Source organism: Stegastes partitus, unplaced genomic scaffold (genome assembly GCF_000690725.1).
Source record: "Stegastes partitus isolate 25-593 unplaced genomic scaffold, Stegastes_partitus-1.0.2 Scaffold244, whole genome shotgun sequence".
NCBI lineage: Eukaryota > Metazoa > Chordata > Actinopteri > Pomacentridae > Stegastes > Stegastes partitus.
This window is the reverse complement of record NW_007577975.1, coordinates 480,942-498,039: the sequence shown is the minus strand read 5'-3', so window position 1 is coordinate 498,039 and position 17,098 is coordinate 480,942. Positions and strand designations below refer to the sequence as shown.

Genomic DNA, 17,098 nt, shown 5'->3' with positions numbered 1-17,098 from the left:
GGAATTGAAAGGTTTGGTTTAGGGGTAGGAGGAGAGTATCCCCCCTATCAAATACTAGTAACTACTGATGAAAATCTCCGTCTACAGTCCTCTGAGCAGTATGAACCTTCATATCTCCACTTCCTGCCATGATTTTGTTTATTAACATTAAAAACGGTGTATTTGTTACCCCATACTTTTCTGTACTGCTGACTCTGATGTGGAGCCTCCTTCTCTTTCTGTTTCTCTCTCCAGTAAAAGGTCCTGCCCTGCTGGGCAGACGTGTCTGGGCTGCATGGCGTCGGGGCAGGGCGGCCGGCTGGAGGTTGGGGCATCGGGGACCTCTGGCCTGGCCAAACCTCTCTACCTGCAGCGCTTAGAGAGATCCCTGAAGTTGGGCAGTTTTCTGCGCCAGACTGCTGCTGTCTTCAACAGAGACATAACCAGGTAGAGACAGGCAGGAGGTGGATGTGGGCTTACTCTTATTGCTCTTCAGGTCAAGTTTGTTTCTGGGCACCAACTGCAGCAATCTTCCATCCTATCTAGATAAAGCACTTTGCTGTTTGCATTGCTGTTTTTCCCTTCCTGTCATCTGTACAGTTGCTACACTGACTTCCCGTTTGACGTTTACTGCTACACACATATCAAAGAAGAAAACTAGATGGTGTGCTTACAGCTGCATATATCTCTGACTGTAGTGATGATAGCGACGACAGCGATGGCGCGCTGGGGACGGGACTGTCGCTGGACTCCTCAGCTCAACATGCAGCTCTGACAGTGAAGACTGAGCCGTGTGAGCAAGGTGACGGGCTGGCAGACGGAAAGCCTCTTAACGGAGTTCTTGTGCAAGGGAAAGGTAAGAAACGCTTCCATTTGCTGGGACTTATTAGACCACCTGTCTGCACAACCAGTCGTCAACATCAGTGCTTTTGTTCAGATTTTTATCTCGGTGGGTTAAGAAAAGTCATAAAGTTACACACAAGCAGATAATTCTGTTTTAAATACGATGCTTTGAACCTCAGAATAAAAAAATCTGCACCAGGTGGCTGAAAACATTCGCTGAGTCACCATTATTTTGTGAATAAGCTGTATATGTAAAGACAACAGATGGGTCATTCCATGAAGAATGAATCAGTGCCTCCCACCTGACCCTCTGAGAATCAACACATTTCATATTATTGTTTTGGACAATAACATGTTGGTTCTCCGTGTTGCAGCTATGAGCTATATTTCTTATATTTCTTAGATATGAGCGATGTGTGCAGGAGGTTGAGCAATATTTCTTAGTATACACCTTAACATGAGTGACACAGTAAGACAGCAGCAACAAAACAGCTGCTCGGCCTGAAGAAGTAAACACAGTGTGGCTCCACCAAGAGCTGCAAAGGAAGAGGCAGAAACCAAAACCAAAAGCTGTCTGTTACTGACATGTTGCTGCACATGCTCACCTTCACTGTGGAGCATCTCATTCATGCATGTTCATTTTTCCCTTTTAAATTCTGCAGACCAAAAGGCAGATAAAACGAGTCTCTACAATTTCTCCAAGCTGAAGAAGAACAGGAAATGGCTCAAGGTATTTATATCAACACACTTTCATTAACAGGTTCAACAGACAACCAGTGAATTTGTCTCGTTTGGACCATTTTGCTGCCTTTTACTTTTCTGTCTTACACTCACACAACTTCTGCTTTCGTTTACCACCTTCCTCCTCCGTCTCCTGCAGAGCATCCTGTTGAGTGATGACACCACGGACTCGGACACGGATTCTGATGACGCAAACTTCACATTGTCTCGGGAGGAGCTGCACGACATGCTGAGGCTGCACCGGTACACCAGGCAGCATCAGAGCAAGTTCTACTCCGACCGGGAGGTACAGACAAACGGATAAATAAATGCAGCGCCAGCTAGAATGCCTAGAATACTTTTGACACGCGTGTTTTTGTCGCGCCATCTTCTCTGCAGCTTCACCAGTATCAGTACTACAGCACTGGACTCCTGTCGACTCATGACCCCTTTTATGAGCAACAGCGTCACCTGCTGGGCCCAAAGAAAAAGAAAATTAAAGATGAGAAGAAATTTAAGGGTAAGAAGCAAAGTGATGCTTCTCACTGTTTGCAAAATAGGAGAAAAGGATTTTTTCTCAATGACTGACTTTTCTCTTTCAGCCAAACTGAAAAAAGTAAAGAAGAAGAAGAAGCGTGGAGAGGGAGAATTCCTGGACGAGGAGCGTCCTTATGTCACCAAGATCTTCGCTAAATTTTCCCACGATGCTCCGCTGCCCATGGTGAAGAAGAAGCACCTCACCATTGAGCAGCTGAATGCACGGCGGCGGAAGGTCTGGCTCACCATCGCCAAAAAGGAAATCCCCAAGGTCAGTGTGCACAAAGACAAGGACACAACGTCATGCCTGTGCACTTACTGTTAATTATTAATGTTCTTCAGGAGGGTTGGACCATTTTCTTCATTTTTTTTTGGTCCTAATTGTCCTGTTTATGCTTTTTTGCAGTCGTTCAAGCAGAAGACTTCTGCTAAGAACCTAGTTTTAACCAATGCTAAGAAGGTAAGTGATTTTTTTTTCCCGTTGATGCTTGACTTCTTCGCACAAACTCCTCATTTCTGTATTAAGCAAAGTGTAGCTTAAAGTCCATGCAAAGCAGCAGAAAGCATGTGTTTGAGTTTGTTACGCCACAGAAAAGAGTGTCATTGACAAATTTGCATGATAGAAAAAAACTGACAAGTCTATAGAATTAGGTGAAAATGGTAAAAACATAAACATATTCACAACAAATCAAATAAACCGTACTAACTGTGCAAATGGATCTGATTTTCCATTAATGCCTCATCACACAATCAGCCCACCTCTTGTTCACATCATCATTCAGAGGAAATTCAGACGTGAGACTGAGCTGCTCTGCAAATCCTACCATCTGAGGACAAAGCATTTGCACAGCTAGCGAGCAACATCTAGGCTGTAGTGGACGGAGGAACTCACGGCCAAGTGGAGAAACCACTGTCACTGATGCCTCTACTTTTTATACTGTTTGGGGAAGAGCTGTTGCTAATTTTGGGTTGTCATCGAGCCCCCCAAAAATCCTGAACACAGAACTGATGAAAAACAGTTTAATGATCTCACTCTATAATTCAGTTCTGTATCATTCAGGCTTTCAACATCTGGTCTGAATTTTTTGGTGTACATTGTGTTTGAAAGTTACAACATTTACCATCTGTTCTGTTGGCTGCAGCTGGCTCACCAGTGCATGCGAGAGGTCCGGCGTGCAGCCATTCAGGCTCAGAAGAACTGCAAGGAGACGCTACCTCGTGCCAGACGCCTCACCAAGGAGATGATGCTCTACTGGAAGAAGTACGACAAAGTGGAGAAGGAGCACCGGAAGAGGGCTGAGAAGGAAGCCCTGGAGCAGCGTAAACTAGACGAAGAGATGAGAGAGGTCGGCGACGAGGACGTTCATGTCGTATTACGCTTTGAAAACCCAAAGTGGTGATACATCATCTCTGTGGGTCTCTGTGTTTTACAGGCCAAGCGTCAGCAGCGGAAACTGAACTTCCTCATCACCCAGACGGAGCTGTACGCTCACTTTATGAGCGGCAAAGCCAGCGTGGGGGGTCCAGGAGGAGACGCAGCTCAGGAGGAGATTCTGAGGAAGCTTGAAGACACTGCAGCCCAGAGACAGATAGACATCGGAGGAGGAGTGATGGTCAACATGGGGCAGGAGGACTATGGTATGAACCACTTCATCAAGCTCAGTTTTAATGACTGACATTGGAATATGACACAAAAAAAAGACTAAATTTGAGAAATTATTGAGGAATTATGTCAAATTAAGTGTAAAATGTTGTCGTTTTCCACCAACAAATCGTTTATAACTATCAAGTACAATCTACTGTTCACTCTCGCTTTCATTCTACAGTTCATTTCATTCACCTGATTACATAAGAAACACCTGGTAATACTTTGTTATAGACTTTGCTGTCAGTATACTTATATATCGGAAAAAAGTGTCAGTTTGAATATATGTCTATCTGTTTAAATTACAACATGAATATTTGTGATTGCAGATAGTGAATATTACAAATCTCAGGCCTTGAGGAACGCCAAAGAGGCCTACCAGATTCACCAGGAGAGAGTAAGTTAATGATACACACCCACAGTGATGCACTTACACTCCTTCTATACACCATCTCACCTGTACTGTGTGTCCTCTCCTCACGTTTCCCCGTAGACGCGAATGTTTGACGAAGAGGCTAAAGACAGCCGCAGTGCGTCTCTACACGCTGCCGTTGGCTTGTCCTCGGGCATCGGCTCTGGGTTCGGAGAAAGTTACAGCCTTTCCAATCCATCCATCCACGCGGGGGAAGAGATTCCACAGCCCACCATCTTCAATGGGAAGCTGAAGGGTTACCAGCTCAAAGGCATGAACTGGCTGGCCAACCTCTACGAACAGGTAACCACGTCTGTCTGCGATCCAAAAAGAGAAAAATCTAAAACTGTGCCTGATTTAAATGAGTGTTTTTGCGCAGTGGTGCTCTGCTCCTTGTGCTCCTGCAACACTTACGGAAACGTTTTCTTCTTGTTCATCTTCTAAACTGTGTCAGAACAGTGACCTTCAACTTGAATTTCATTTTGGGGGGAAAAGAAGCTGCAGAGAAGCAGATCTGGTAACTTGGGTGGATGGAGCGTAGGCGTCAGCTGATGTGGTTGTGAAAGACCATTTATATACAGTCAAGGAGATTTATAACTAATATTTGGAACCGGTATACGTCTGCAGTAAAAAATAAAAATGTTGGTGTCAAAATTTAGAAAAATGCAACACAAGCAGGTGTTTAATTAAAAGAGAAGTTGTCAACATTTAGCCCTTAGTGTTGATAGGTTGGTGCTTCATCAAATAATGTTACTGGTGAGTGACACAGATCGGTGACCACAGATGGAGGCGGCTGCATCAGAGCCACAGTAGCCCGTTTTACAGTATATTTAACTGATAAATAAAGAAATGGTGCACAAGTTGATGCCTGCACGTGCTGCACGAACATGACTGTGATGTACATGTTCACTTTATTGCATCTAGATGTATAAATTGCTCAAGAAGTTAATGTTTGGATGAGAGGAGTTCAAGAATTAATGGTGAAGAACTAACAACACGATGCTCGTGCTCATTAGAACCGTTTTTGGATTGCATCCGTGTTTCCAGCATCAATCAAAACACACAGTTTTAAATGTCTTTTTTAGTTTTAAAATAATTGCTCTGTGTTTTTTGGCCTTTCAGCGGTTCAGTAACACTTTATGCTCGTTGGTGCACCTCAGATGATTCATTTTTCTTCCTTTGTTTTCTCTTCTTGTTTCTGCAGGGAATCAATGGAATCCTGGCAGACGAAATGGGACTGGGGAAGACGGTTCAGAGCATCGCCCTGCTGGCACACCTGGCAGAGGTGAGAGAGGGAACCGGGTCAGAGGGTTTCACACACTTCCAAAAACCCCTTGGTGGAATGTTCTGCAGTCTCGACTATTGTTTTTGACTCGGGAACAAAACATCTATTAGGCAGCTTCTCTGTGCACCTGCATCCTTTCAAGCGTCTCTGGCTGTGCTTTTTGCAGGTGCTGGAACATTTCACTGGGCTGCTTTCATTGCTGCAAATAGATGATTTGCCAGCACTGTAGCTATCTTAACTCCAAAGGGGGGAAAAAGTGGAATTCAGGGGAAATGTGATCTTTTCAGTTGACTGTCGCTGACAGCGCGGCCGAGCTCCGCCGGGCCTTCCTGTTATTGGGTGTCGCTCACACATGCAGCCGCCACCTGTCGCAGCGGCTGACGGTGAATTCTCTGTTTCTGTTCCCGCGTAGAGAGACAACATCTGGGGTCCGTTTCTCATCATCTCTCCGGCGTCCACGCTCAACAACTGGCATCAGGAGTTCACCCGCTTTGTGCCCAAATTCAAGGTGAGAATCCAAAAACAGCGGAAACATCTGCAAAAGCATGTCCAAAGGAATCCCCTCACCTTCGCTCCTATTGTTTGTCATATTTTTAACCCAGAGCTTGTAGTTTTGGGAGAAATGCTGTCTGAGAGGCCGTGTGTAGACATTAAACCAGTCTAGAACTGTCCACTAGGGGGCAGTATTGTTGCATTGCTTATGCACGACTGCAAAGCTGTTTCTAGTTTGTTGCTGTTCTCCAAAAATCCGTCTGCATGCCTTAACTGGCCTTTGACAGGCTAAAAATCATTTGTCAAACACATCAATATGTCAGCCACGCTCGACTGCACACACACACACTATAATATGCATAACTCTTTGTTGTGCTCAACATTCAGCTGTGCCCACTTTCTCAGCTAGTTTGGAAAATAAATCAGTTTCCAGTTTGTTCTGCTAATGAGGTGTGAAAAGACCCTATTACACAATTTGAAGATAAGCTTCCTGAGCACTCAAAGCAAGACTGACTGAAAACAATGGAGAGCCAGCTCGTGTGGAGTGATGCAATGATGTGTAAATCTTTTCACATCACATTCCACATCAACAAATGCTGCAGTGATTCATGTGTGATGCTGTGTTTCCTCTGAGAACATCACCGTGGCTCTGTTGTTCTTGCCTTACCCAGTGTGACTGTAGAGGTTTTGGAAAAGTAGGTTGGATGGAGAAGTTTCACACAGGGATCCTTGTGCTATACGTACATTTGTGTTTGTCATTAACATTAATCGTATGTCCTTCAGGTGTTGCCGTACTGGGGAAACCCTCATGATCGCAAAGTGATTCGCAAATTTTGGAGCCAGGTAAAGATGAAATGATTTCTGAAGATGTCTGGTCTGGTTATTAAAAGCTGCACTGGTATTTATTATTACGGATATCTTCTTTCTTTAGAAAACCCTTTACACACAAAATGCACCATTCCACGTGGTGATCACGAGCTACCAGCTGGTGGTCCAAGATGTCAAATACTTCCAGAGGGTCAAGTGGCAGTACATGGTGCTGGATGAGGCCCAGGCACTGAAAAGCAGCACCAGGTAAAGCTTTTTTTTTTCCATATGATGTTTTTTTATCTGCTAGAAGAGACATTATGAGTGAAACAAGCAATCAGATCTGTCGCAGAGCTTTTCCACAATGAAAGGCGTAGCAGCAACTGTCTCAAAAACACAGACTCAGACTTCCAGGATTTCATACAGACCTATAAAACCGATCCTGTCAGCTTGCAGGGTGGAGCTGTCTGTGGCCTTGTTTTTCAGAATCGGTTGCCAGTTTGAAAATGTGCTGCTGACTCACTCCAGCGTTACAACTTGTGTAGTGGAGAGCAGCTTCACAGTGTTTGAAGAGAGTTATAGGTGAGCTGGTGTGCTTCAGCTGCAGCAAGTGAAGAGGAGTCTTTATAGATCTGCACCGTTTTTTTGAAACAGCAACAGTCTAATCTGCATGTTTTCAGTAAAAAAAAAAAAATAAATAAATCACTCGAATTACATCATTTATTAGAGGAGAAAACTGTAAAAACAGAATAATTATCAGATTTCCTGCTTTTTAACCGTCCCTGAATGTGTCGTGTGTGACAAATGATTTTATCTGAAACATTTACCAAATCTGATCATGTTTAACCAAAGTAATTTATTGTACACGTTTCATTAAAAGACTCACCATAAAATAGATCGTTTGCACCAGATTTTATAAAATCTAAACCTTTGGTGCTGCTCAGAGCGACAGCGAAGCGATTTCTGACTCCGCTGTGACCAACAGTCACGTGACTAAAAGTCTGAGAGTTTTCAGGTGAGCTGCAGGCGGTGTTTCCACTGAGAAGAAGGAGAGGAAAACTAAACGTAAAATAAATGCAGCATGGCTCTGAAATGGTGAACAGAGGAGCCAGTTGTTGGCAGACACATTCAGCATGGTGAAACATCGTTCTGCAGCCGATGAGCAGAGCAATGTGAAGAATAGTGTAGAGACTGTAAGAAGATTAGTAATTAAATATCCCAAACACATGCCATAGTTTGCATTCTCATCGTTTTATAGATTAAAGACTGCAGATACATGCACCATTTAGGATGCTTTGGATACTATTACCAGAGCCTTTAACTATTTTACTAACTTATCTTTGGCATTGTTCTAGTCACTGCAAGCTGAATCCCGTAGTTTCCTCAGAGTTTGGAAAAACATTTTCTTTTCTTAGGCGCAGTATGCTTGGGAAAAGTGTTTTCAGACATGATAAGTGAACACAGTTTGTAATAAATCAGTAAAAATATGCAGAACAAGGACACGGCTCTTTAAATCGTTAAGGAAATCAATAACAAAGTGCGGAAAAAAACCTGCAGTCGGCCTCTGCAGCTGCGTGACTGTGTGCAAATTCACTTCGGAAATGTTTTGAAAAAGCTTTAGTCTTGGAAAAGGTCACACACGGGTCAGTGGCTGGTTGGATTATTTTGCACTAAATAATAGATAATAAATGCTCGTTATACCAGATCTGAATCTCATTTTCTGTTCGTTTTCAGCGTCCGGTGGAAAATCCTGCTGCAGTTCCAGTGTCGAAACAGACTCCTGCTCACCGGGACGCCCATCCAGAACACAATGGCTGAGGTGAGCGCCATTTGTGAGTGTTGGCAAGTGTGTGTGTGCGTGTGTGTGTGTGCGAATCACAACTGTTAACAACCTCGTGTTATTACTGTCTCTCAGCTGTGGGCCCTGCTGCACTTCATCATGCCCACATTGTTTGATTCCCATGAAGAGTTTAACGAGTGGTTCTCCAAGGACATCGAGAGCCACGCTGAAAACAAGTCTGCCATCGACGAGAGTGAGTGCAACAGAAATGTTTCTCTCGGCTGCATTTTTTTCCTCCCCGTTTTCCAGCTGACGGAACATGATATTTTTCAACTTGTTTGTTCAGAAATTACGTAATTTGTGTGCCGACGCAGATCTTTTATTCCCGCTCGTCGCTGCGTGTGATTTGTTCTGTAGCTAAACGTGATTGTTTGTTTTTCAGACCAGCTCTCCAGATTGCACATGATCCTGAAGCCTTTCATGCTGCGCAGGATCAAGAAGGACGTGGAAAACGAGCTCTCAGACAAGGTATTTGCTGAACCGATCCTCGTGTCCAGAGATGTATATTGAAGTGGAACAAACTTTAAACACGAGGCCGTAGCCGTTCACAGCTTTCAGTTTTTCATGGTCCATTTATGTCCTTGATGCCTTGAGGCTCTGAACACAGGGGTTTTAAAATAATTTGACAGATTTTCTTCTCTGTGATCTAAGACATGCACACCCTGCAGGTTGTTATAAAGATTATTGAGGCAAATACAGAATTCAGGGAGCAGAGCACCACCTCAGCCAACACATTTCACCAAGCTGAAGGTATCTTCCAACAACTTTCATCTGTGCATGCCATTTTTGAGCCATGCTGCATTTATGTTATTCATGAAATATGATTATTTTCCTCTCAGCTACTGTAATGTGCCTCCGTACTCTTCTCCTCTCTGCCCTGTGTAAACACTGCCTGCAGTTCAGCCGAAAGTTTTATGACATGACTGTTGGTCACACCTGAGTCAGTCGTGGCTTCTCAGTTGCACCGAGGAGTGCAGAATCTTTTGGGTTTTATACAATATGGTGGAAAGAGTTTATTTATGGCGATTTTTACAATGAGACAAAAGCGATTTTTATGAAATATAAAGATTTTGAGGTTAGATTTGGTCGATTTTTCTGATGGAACCGCTCATCACACACACAATGCTTTCACGGACTGTTGGAAAGTTCAGACTATTTGTCCTGTTTTTACGGTTTCTGTCTCTGATAAATTGTGTAGTTTTATATATATATTTATTAATAAAAATGCTTTTCAAACCCACCAGCGGGTTTTGGGGTTCGGAGGTTTCAGACTGGATCTGTAAAACCCCTCAAATTACCAAATATTAAAATAATCTGTTCCAAACTTCGGTTCAGACCAAGATCCCAGACCAGATTTCTCCTGTGACTGTGAGGTGAAATGGGGATACGTCGCCCCAAAACTCCTGCAGTCTGAGCTCGGCACAAGAAGGAATTTAGATCAGGCATATAAAATCTCACTACTTAATGTAGGAAGAAGAATTACAGTACAAGTTTGTGCTGAAAAAGTTTGTCTGATTTTTATTTTATGTGACAATTCTCACTTAATAATGCAGCGTCGCATGTTGTCAACAAGTAGACAAACTTCTCTTGGTTAAATCTGCGCCGTCCCTTCGTCGGAGCACCTCATTCACACACAACGTGTTGTAATAAGCCCGAGAGTGATGCTCGTGCTGGCAGATCCTCCTGACAGATGTTGGACTCGGGGTCTCCTGCTGTCACAGGCGGCGCACACATACTCACTCATCCACTGTGGGAGTCTCGATGCACAGAGTCAGAGGAATGGCAGAGTTCACCACTCCCCCACATCTGTCTTTTTCACTTTCCTCTGCACCCACATGAAGCGGCCCTGCCAGCCCACTTCCTTTTACTTCTGCGCTCTCGTTGGTTTTGCTCTTGTTTTGTCAGCGCGCTGACGCCAATGCGAGCCGGTGAAGTTCACTCGCGGTTCACGGTTGGTTTTTATGGATCGCTCGCTGCTTTCATCAAAGCGTGGCACCAGATAAAACCAAATACGTTGATGTGTGTTTGAAGAATGTTGGTCAAGCTGGGCATGAAGTTCGCACCCATAAATTAATTTTTGGTTAAGCCTATGTGAAAACACACACAAGACAGAGGCTCTGGGGCCGTGACAGTTGGGCATAAGAGGAGTGCGGACTCAATAAAAAAACAGGAGATTTTGACTTGAACTACACATGCAGATACAGGGCTGCATAATATATCCATTAGCTTTAACACTGCAATGTGCAAATGTGCTGCACATTAAATGACATATCAGGCTGCAGTTATATTTGCTGCTTGATACAAAAAGAATATTTTCATTTTCAGTGATTGATTTACAAGAAAAGTTTGTCTGATCACTCACGTTGATTTGAGCCCTCTTGGATACACTGAGGTTTTGTTCTTTATTATGGTTTATAACTTTGGAGTTTGCTGACATGCAGGCTGCACATGTGCACAGCAGAACGAGCGAGGAGGAGCATAACGCAGAACAGAAATATTTTGGCTCCAGAAACTGTGATGTTTCCTAAAAACAGCTACCGTCTGCAGCGTCTTGCAGCCGTCGCCTGCTCACGAGGAAATGCAATTAATTAGTTTAATTTAAACCAGCAGCACGAAGCTCTGCACGACGAGAGCAAAGCCAGATCTGACTGTCATCCGAAGGAAAAAGAAAAAATTAAACGATCCAAAAAATAAAAATAAGTGCAGATGCAGAATCACCCCGATCATTGGAGAATGATTAACTCTGTACAAATAGACTTAATCAAATCAGCTGGTGAAAACTCCTGTACTTCTTTGGATATTGCAGTAGTTGTAGCCAAAAAACAAGATATCACAATGTCAGGTTTTTTTCCAATAGTGTGTAAACGCATACAGAAACTTCCCTGTAGGTCCGTCCTTTTCTTGGCTTTGCTCAACCAAAGAAAACAGGATAATAGCGTTGCCGTTGCTTTAGTAGTTTTATTAACTCGTTCTTGCTCTGCTCTCGTCTGCAGATTGAGATCCTGACCTACTGCCAGCTGACGTCCCGGCAGCGGCTGCTCTACCAGGCGCTGAGGAACAAGATCTCCATCGAGGACCTGCTGCAGTCCTCCATGGGCACGGCTCAGCAGGCCCACAGCACCACGTCCTCGCTCATGAACCTCGTCATGCAGTTCAGGAAGGTACGAGCTGCTGCCCATTTGGTGTCCGCTGCTAAAACAGTAATGATTACAGCTGCAAAGAGTGGATTTAAAAAACTAACTTTAATATTGATCCTTTAGTTATGAAACAAACGAGCAAAATGCTTTCTGTGCACATTTTATCTTTTATTTAAAGCGGTGTGTTTTTCGTGCAGGTGTGCAACCACCCCGACCTGTTTGAGCGTCAGGAGACACGTTCTCCTTTCCACATGTTCCTCAAACCCTACATCCTGTCCAAGTTCCTCTACCGTCACGGCCTCGTCCACGCACACAACCCGGCCAAGAACAAGTAGGTTCCCCCGCACAGAAACTTTCTCAGACACACTCGATCCTCACAAATGCACTCCCAAATCCAATAAAAGCAGCTCCATCGCCATCCCTACTCACCGTGTTTTGAGTAGATATTTGAAATTGCTGTGCAAACACCGTTAAATGTGTCATAATTTCTCAGCAAATCGTCGTCCTTGCACACAATTGCTGATTTGGGACTCACAGAAGGCTATTATCCCAATTACAGCTGTAAACGGAGGAATGTTGTGGGTAGAACTGGAATCAGATGACCCACATTCCCACATTCAGTTTAACTGTTCCTCACATCTTGTGGCGTAACCTTGCCTTTTGCTCTCTGCGTCCTCCTCAGATTACTTCAGGTGCTGTTGTCTCCTTTCTCTCCGGATCACATCCAGCAGTCTCTTTTTCACAGGAAAGGTGAGCACTTAATACATTTTGATCCCAGAATACCCAGAGCTCCTGCCAGAACCAGGTCTTCTCGTCTGACATTCACGCCTCAGCTTCGTCTCATTTCTTCCTGTTGTTGCTGTTTGTTTCGATGTTTTCTCTCTGTCAGTGTTCATTCTGTTCTTCTGTTTTTACGGTTCCAGGTGACGACAAAGGAAGCTGTTTCTCCTTCTTGCGCTTTATTGACGTGTCACCAGCTGAGATGTCCAACCTTATGCTGCAGGGCACCTTAGTGAGGTGGGTGTCGAGCTTTCATTTCACCGTCTTCGTCTCTGAAAGAAATAAAACGATGTGGGTCAAGACGCTGCTTCTCAACGAGATGATCAGACGCCACACTGTTCGTTGTGTCTCTTGGTCAAACATGAGCAGCTGTGGAGGTGTCCTCCCTCGATAGAAAGGGAAGTTTGTCCCTCTGAACTGTCACATTTTGACTCACTGTGGGCTCGTTTTTCACTGCGATATAAAGTCCTGCACCTCTATGGAAACAGCACAAACATGGCTAGGAGTAGAGAGGACTCAGAAATGTTTTGGGTTTTTTATGCGACATAATAGAATTACTGAAACTGAAACTGATATTTACAACATATTTCCCAACAGATGTTACCAACTCTGGGGAAAATGGTGGCTCCACATGCTGTAGATAATTTACATTTTTTCAGCCTCTACAAACTTAGTTCTGTACTTGGACTGTAGGAACACGTTCCACCATGCTGGATGAGTCTTCCACCAACTTGCTCCTGTCTCTGCTGTTTCTGAGCCATGCTGCATTTATTTTATTGATCCAGTAGGTTTTATTTTCCTCTCAGTCTCACTTGCCGTTTCCTCTCTGTTGTTGTTTTTTTACACGATCTAATGCAAACTGTTTATTTTTGGAGAATTTTGATTAAAAAAAACATCACGATTTTCAGATTTGAGTTTGAGTTTCTTGGCAGAATCGTTTGTGACACATGATTAGGGCTTTCAGAAAGTTGAAAATCTGACAGTTCTTTCTGTTTTTACAGTTTCTCACGATGATAAATTGTGTAATTTCTGTGTTTGTTTGGAAAAAAAAGACTTTTCAATCTGCTGGTGAATCATTAAAAATGGCAAAAATCTTTATCAAGTACTTCTCTACAACATATTTTTGCTAATTAGGTCTTCCTTTTCCTGTCCTCTACAGATGGTTAGCACTTTTTCTGTCCCTGAAAGCTGCGTACCGGCTCCACACTCAGCGCCTGTTCAACCTTGAAGAAGAAGAAGGTCACGACGAAGCCAGAGACGGGACGCTACAGCCCCAGATTAAATGTCTGTCTCGTAAGGACCTGATTCTGTGGCTGAACAGACCCATCGCCTTCCCCAACACACACACCAGCCCTGTCCTGCAGGTAAGAAACACTCGCGGACCGCAAACTGCGCACGAGGAGATCTTGAGCAGCCATCTGCAGCTTAACGCGTGACAGAAACAGCAGCAGGGAGACATGTGCTGCTGACAGGGCTGAAACTTTCCCCTGAGCATCAGGCAGTGTTTGGCCACACATCGTGCTCTCTGCCCCAGGCTTCCTCTGCCTCCTCTGGGATACAGCGGGGAACTTAATCCTTCTGTATCCCTGTGACCCAATAACGCTCACTTCCCTCCCAGTTTATGTCTCTGAGGCCTGTGTCTATCTGCACTGTACTGTCAGATGTGCTGAGGACAGCTCCAGGAACCATTGAACTAATTTTGGAGATAAAGAAAAACAGAAGTGTTTGATTTAAAGGAGACAAAGGCCCACCTTTCTGATATTAATATGGAGAGCAGGTTTAGTATTTTAATGCTGTTTTGGTCTTTTTCTGCCATGTATGGAATCATAGTAAGCGGCTCCTGTTTGTTTCTCGGGTGGTGTGAAAGCAGTTTGACTGGCCGCCGCTCTTTCAACAGACTTTATTGCTGAAAGAGAAGCTGGCTTTGAGAATGTTGTTCGCAGAAGTTGGTGTGGATTTGTATATGGCACCAGTGTGTTGCTGGTGGTTTATGGCAGGCTGTAAGATTTGGAACCAAGTGGCACATTGTTTTCCATGAAACTATTCTCGTAGCTGAGCAGTCTGTGGTGTTTGTCGGCTAGGTGTCTCAGGGGATGAGTGTGGTGCACCACAACTCTTTTCAGCTGCACTTGAAGTTCTGTGTGTTGGGTTCTGCAGCTGGAAGCTGCAGGGTTACGCTGAGACGGCACATATTTCCTCTGTCTTATTAATTTATTGTTTGGCAGTATGCAAATCAAATTGTTGGTAGGAAAGAGACAGTACAATGTGTAGGAGCCAGTTCAACTATAGAGACCTCCTCAAAACAGCAGCAGCCTGCAGATACTCCACTCAGTGTTTCAGTCGTTCTGCTTCGCTAACAAGCATCACCAACACAGCAAACAGTTAACCAGATATGTATCGCGTTACGACCCTCCACCAACTTAACTTGTTAGGTGGAAAATACTCAAGAGCAAATGCTGGTGGGGTAATTCCATCCCCTTCTTCCTGTCCTGGCCTCATCACACTGAGTCAGGCAGCTGCCTGGTGTCTTAGGTTCCCCCCTGGAGCGGCTTAAGGAACAAGCAGAAAAATATAAGACGCAAGAAACTGAAACTTGCAGACACCTGGAGAGCTAATGCTCTATGTGTGCTGTATGACCACGCTGACCCCAGACTCCCACTTGAGCTTGTAGAAATTACTCACTCCCACAGTTTTCGCCAACTTCTTTCGACTCCTCATTTTTCTTTTGAAGCTGCGTGTAGCTGGCACACAGTGCCACTTCTCTCTGCTTGGCTCATCTCTCTCTGGCTGTGGACTTGACAGCGTGGTCAGTATTGCTTTCAGCTTTCCTGCTGCTCCTGTTGAGAAACTGAGAGAAGCAGGCAACTCTGAGTACCGAGTGCCCTGAATTTTACCCATGTAGCCGTGGGGTGCTGCATCAGCTGGGCTCTCTGTTCCTCAGTATGAGCCTGTATCTGTCCCAGCATGAAACGGAAACCAGGTTATAACGTACCAGGGTTTTTCCTGCATAGAGGAATTTTTGGTGCCCCCACAAGGAGAGTTTAATCAGCGCTGCAGGAAACTCTGCAGCGTTAAGATGATAAGAACTGAGAATAACAATAGAAATTAAATTAACCACTTTTGTTAACACCCTAAACCCCAAGCAAGTATTTCTTCACTAGCAGTTCATTTTTCACTGTGATATAAAGTCCTGCACCGCTATGGAAACTATACAACCCCGTCCAGAAGTAGAGAGAACTCAGGAACAAAAACAAACTTCTGTTCAATATCACACAGTTATTATGCCATAAATCATAATAAAAGAAAAAGTAAAAGTTGAATTTCTATATTATTCATCTTGCAAAAATGAAAAAAAAAATAAAAAGAAATGGAGTCAGCATGTCCAGAGTTCTCCAAGTGCCCACAGATGTTACCAATACTGGAAAAATAAATGGCGGCTCCACGTGTAAACACAACCTGCAGTTCAGCTGGAAAACATCCTTGAATTTTTGTCATGTGACTGTTGGCTTCCCCAACAGCCGTCGCTTTTCAGTTGACCTAAGAAACGCAGAATTTTTAGTTTTTTACAAAAATCTTCACGATAGAAACTATTTATTTTGGCAGTATTTTGATTGAACACAGTAATTATGACGAAATATCACAAGTTATTGGTCTTTTTTGTTAAATTGAGGTTTCATTTACTCAAGATAATGAACATTTTTGTTTATCAAACAGTCAGAAATAACAGGAAAATCCACTGATTCATGGAAAGTAAGGTAAAGTCATTGTGCTTATTGTGTATGAATCAAGCAAAGTCACCTCCAAAGGCCCATTCAATCCAGGAGAACCCTTTATACAGCTAATGTATGCTGTGTTTGTGTTTATATGGATGATGTAGAGCATGTCCTGTATGTGCATTCACCTCTCATGTGTCTGTTTTTGTGTGTTTCTGTTTTGCAAGTCTTGCTCTCTGCTCTTTCCTCCGTACGTCTGAAAGCCAAGCGGCCGCTCTGAGCTCCCACACAGTGCGCCACTCCAATGTTAATATGCAGATACCACCTTTTTGCATTTGTCAACACATTTGTCTGACACAGAATAACAGTTTGCTAATGACACGTTGATTGAAAACTTGAATTTATTTTCCACTCACAGAGAATACTAACACCCGTCCTGTTTGTCCGGAGTGATGGAAACTTTTACGGCTTCACTTTACAAAATGCTAATAACTTATCTGGGTTTGGCGCCAAGAATACCAATTTTGGCCTTTCAGTGAAGAGCAGAAATTCATATTTTTTCATCTGTGGCGGACTGACAGTCTGCCATTAGGTGGCACTGTGTACCCACAATGTGACACACACTGGCCACACACACAATAACACACACACATCACCATGTTGTTTTTTTTTTTAAACCTACTATTGCATTATACTTAAATTATTTATCATTATCTCCTCAGCAGCGAGCTCTGCTAAAAATGTATGCATTTGCTTCACACCACGTCTTGCCCAGATGTAAGATTACACGATGAGGCAACCCGTTCATCCTGTCACATCTGCATTTCAAAGAGTATAAGCTGCAGTAATCATACATTTAACGTAATATTTTAAGCATTGGGCTGAAAGGTTACGTAATTTTTTAGGAG

The 17,098-nt window shown here is 43.6% G+C and overlaps 1 protein-coding gene across 2 annotated transcripts in view; it reads left to right on the top strand.

Moving 5' to 3' along the window:
• The window catches only part of ino80 (INO80 complex ATPase subunit), a 62,366-nt gene that overhangs the window by 3,364 nt on the left and 41,904 nt on the right, over positions 1 to 17,098 (top strand). For both annotated transcript variants that reach the window (XM_008281774.1, XM_008281772.1), the window contains 23 exons: positions 235 to 426; positions 678 to 835; positions 1,485 to 1,552; positions 1,703 to 1,849; positions 1,942 to 2,062; positions 2,145 to 2,350; positions 2,486 to 2,539; positions 3,222 to 3,425; positions 3,513 to 3,717; positions 4,054 to 4,121; positions 4,218 to 4,439; positions 5,341 to 5,421; positions 5,834 to 5,929; positions 6,697 to 6,756; positions 6,845 to 6,987; positions 8,455 to 8,539; positions 8,636 to 8,753; positions 8,943 to 9,028; positions 11,554 to 11,721; positions 11,895 to 12,028; positions 12,380 to 12,447; positions 12,621 to 12,714; positions 13,637 to 13,841. In XM_008281774.1, the coding sequence (XP_008279996.1) occupies positions 275 to 426; positions 678 to 835; positions 1,485 to 1,552; positions 1,703 to 1,849; positions 1,942 to 2,062; positions 2,145 to 2,350; positions 2,486 to 2,539; positions 3,222 to 3,425; positions 3,513 to 3,717; positions 4,054 to 4,121; positions 4,218 to 4,439; positions 5,341 to 5,421; positions 5,834 to 5,929; positions 6,697 to 6,756; positions 6,845 to 6,987; positions 8,455 to 8,539; positions 8,636 to 8,753; positions 8,943 to 9,028; positions 11,554 to 11,721; positions 11,895 to 12,028; positions 12,380 to 12,447; positions 12,621 to 12,714; positions 13,637 to 13,841 (2,943 nt within the window). In that variant the 5' untranslated portion in view covers positions 235 to 274. The remainder of the gene's footprint in view (positions 1 to 234; positions 427 to 677; positions 836 to 1,484; positions 1,553 to 1,702; positions 1,850 to 1,941; positions 2,063 to 2,144; positions 2,351 to 2,485; positions 2,540 to 3,221; positions 3,426 to 3,512; positions 3,718 to 4,053; positions 4,122 to 4,217; positions 4,440 to 5,340; positions 5,422 to 5,833; positions 5,930 to 6,696; positions 6,757 to 6,844; positions 6,988 to 8,454; positions 8,540 to 8,635; positions 8,754 to 8,942; positions 9,029 to 11,553; positions 11,722 to 11,894; positions 12,029 to 12,379; positions 12,448 to 12,620; positions 12,715 to 13,636; positions 13,842 to 17,098) is intronic.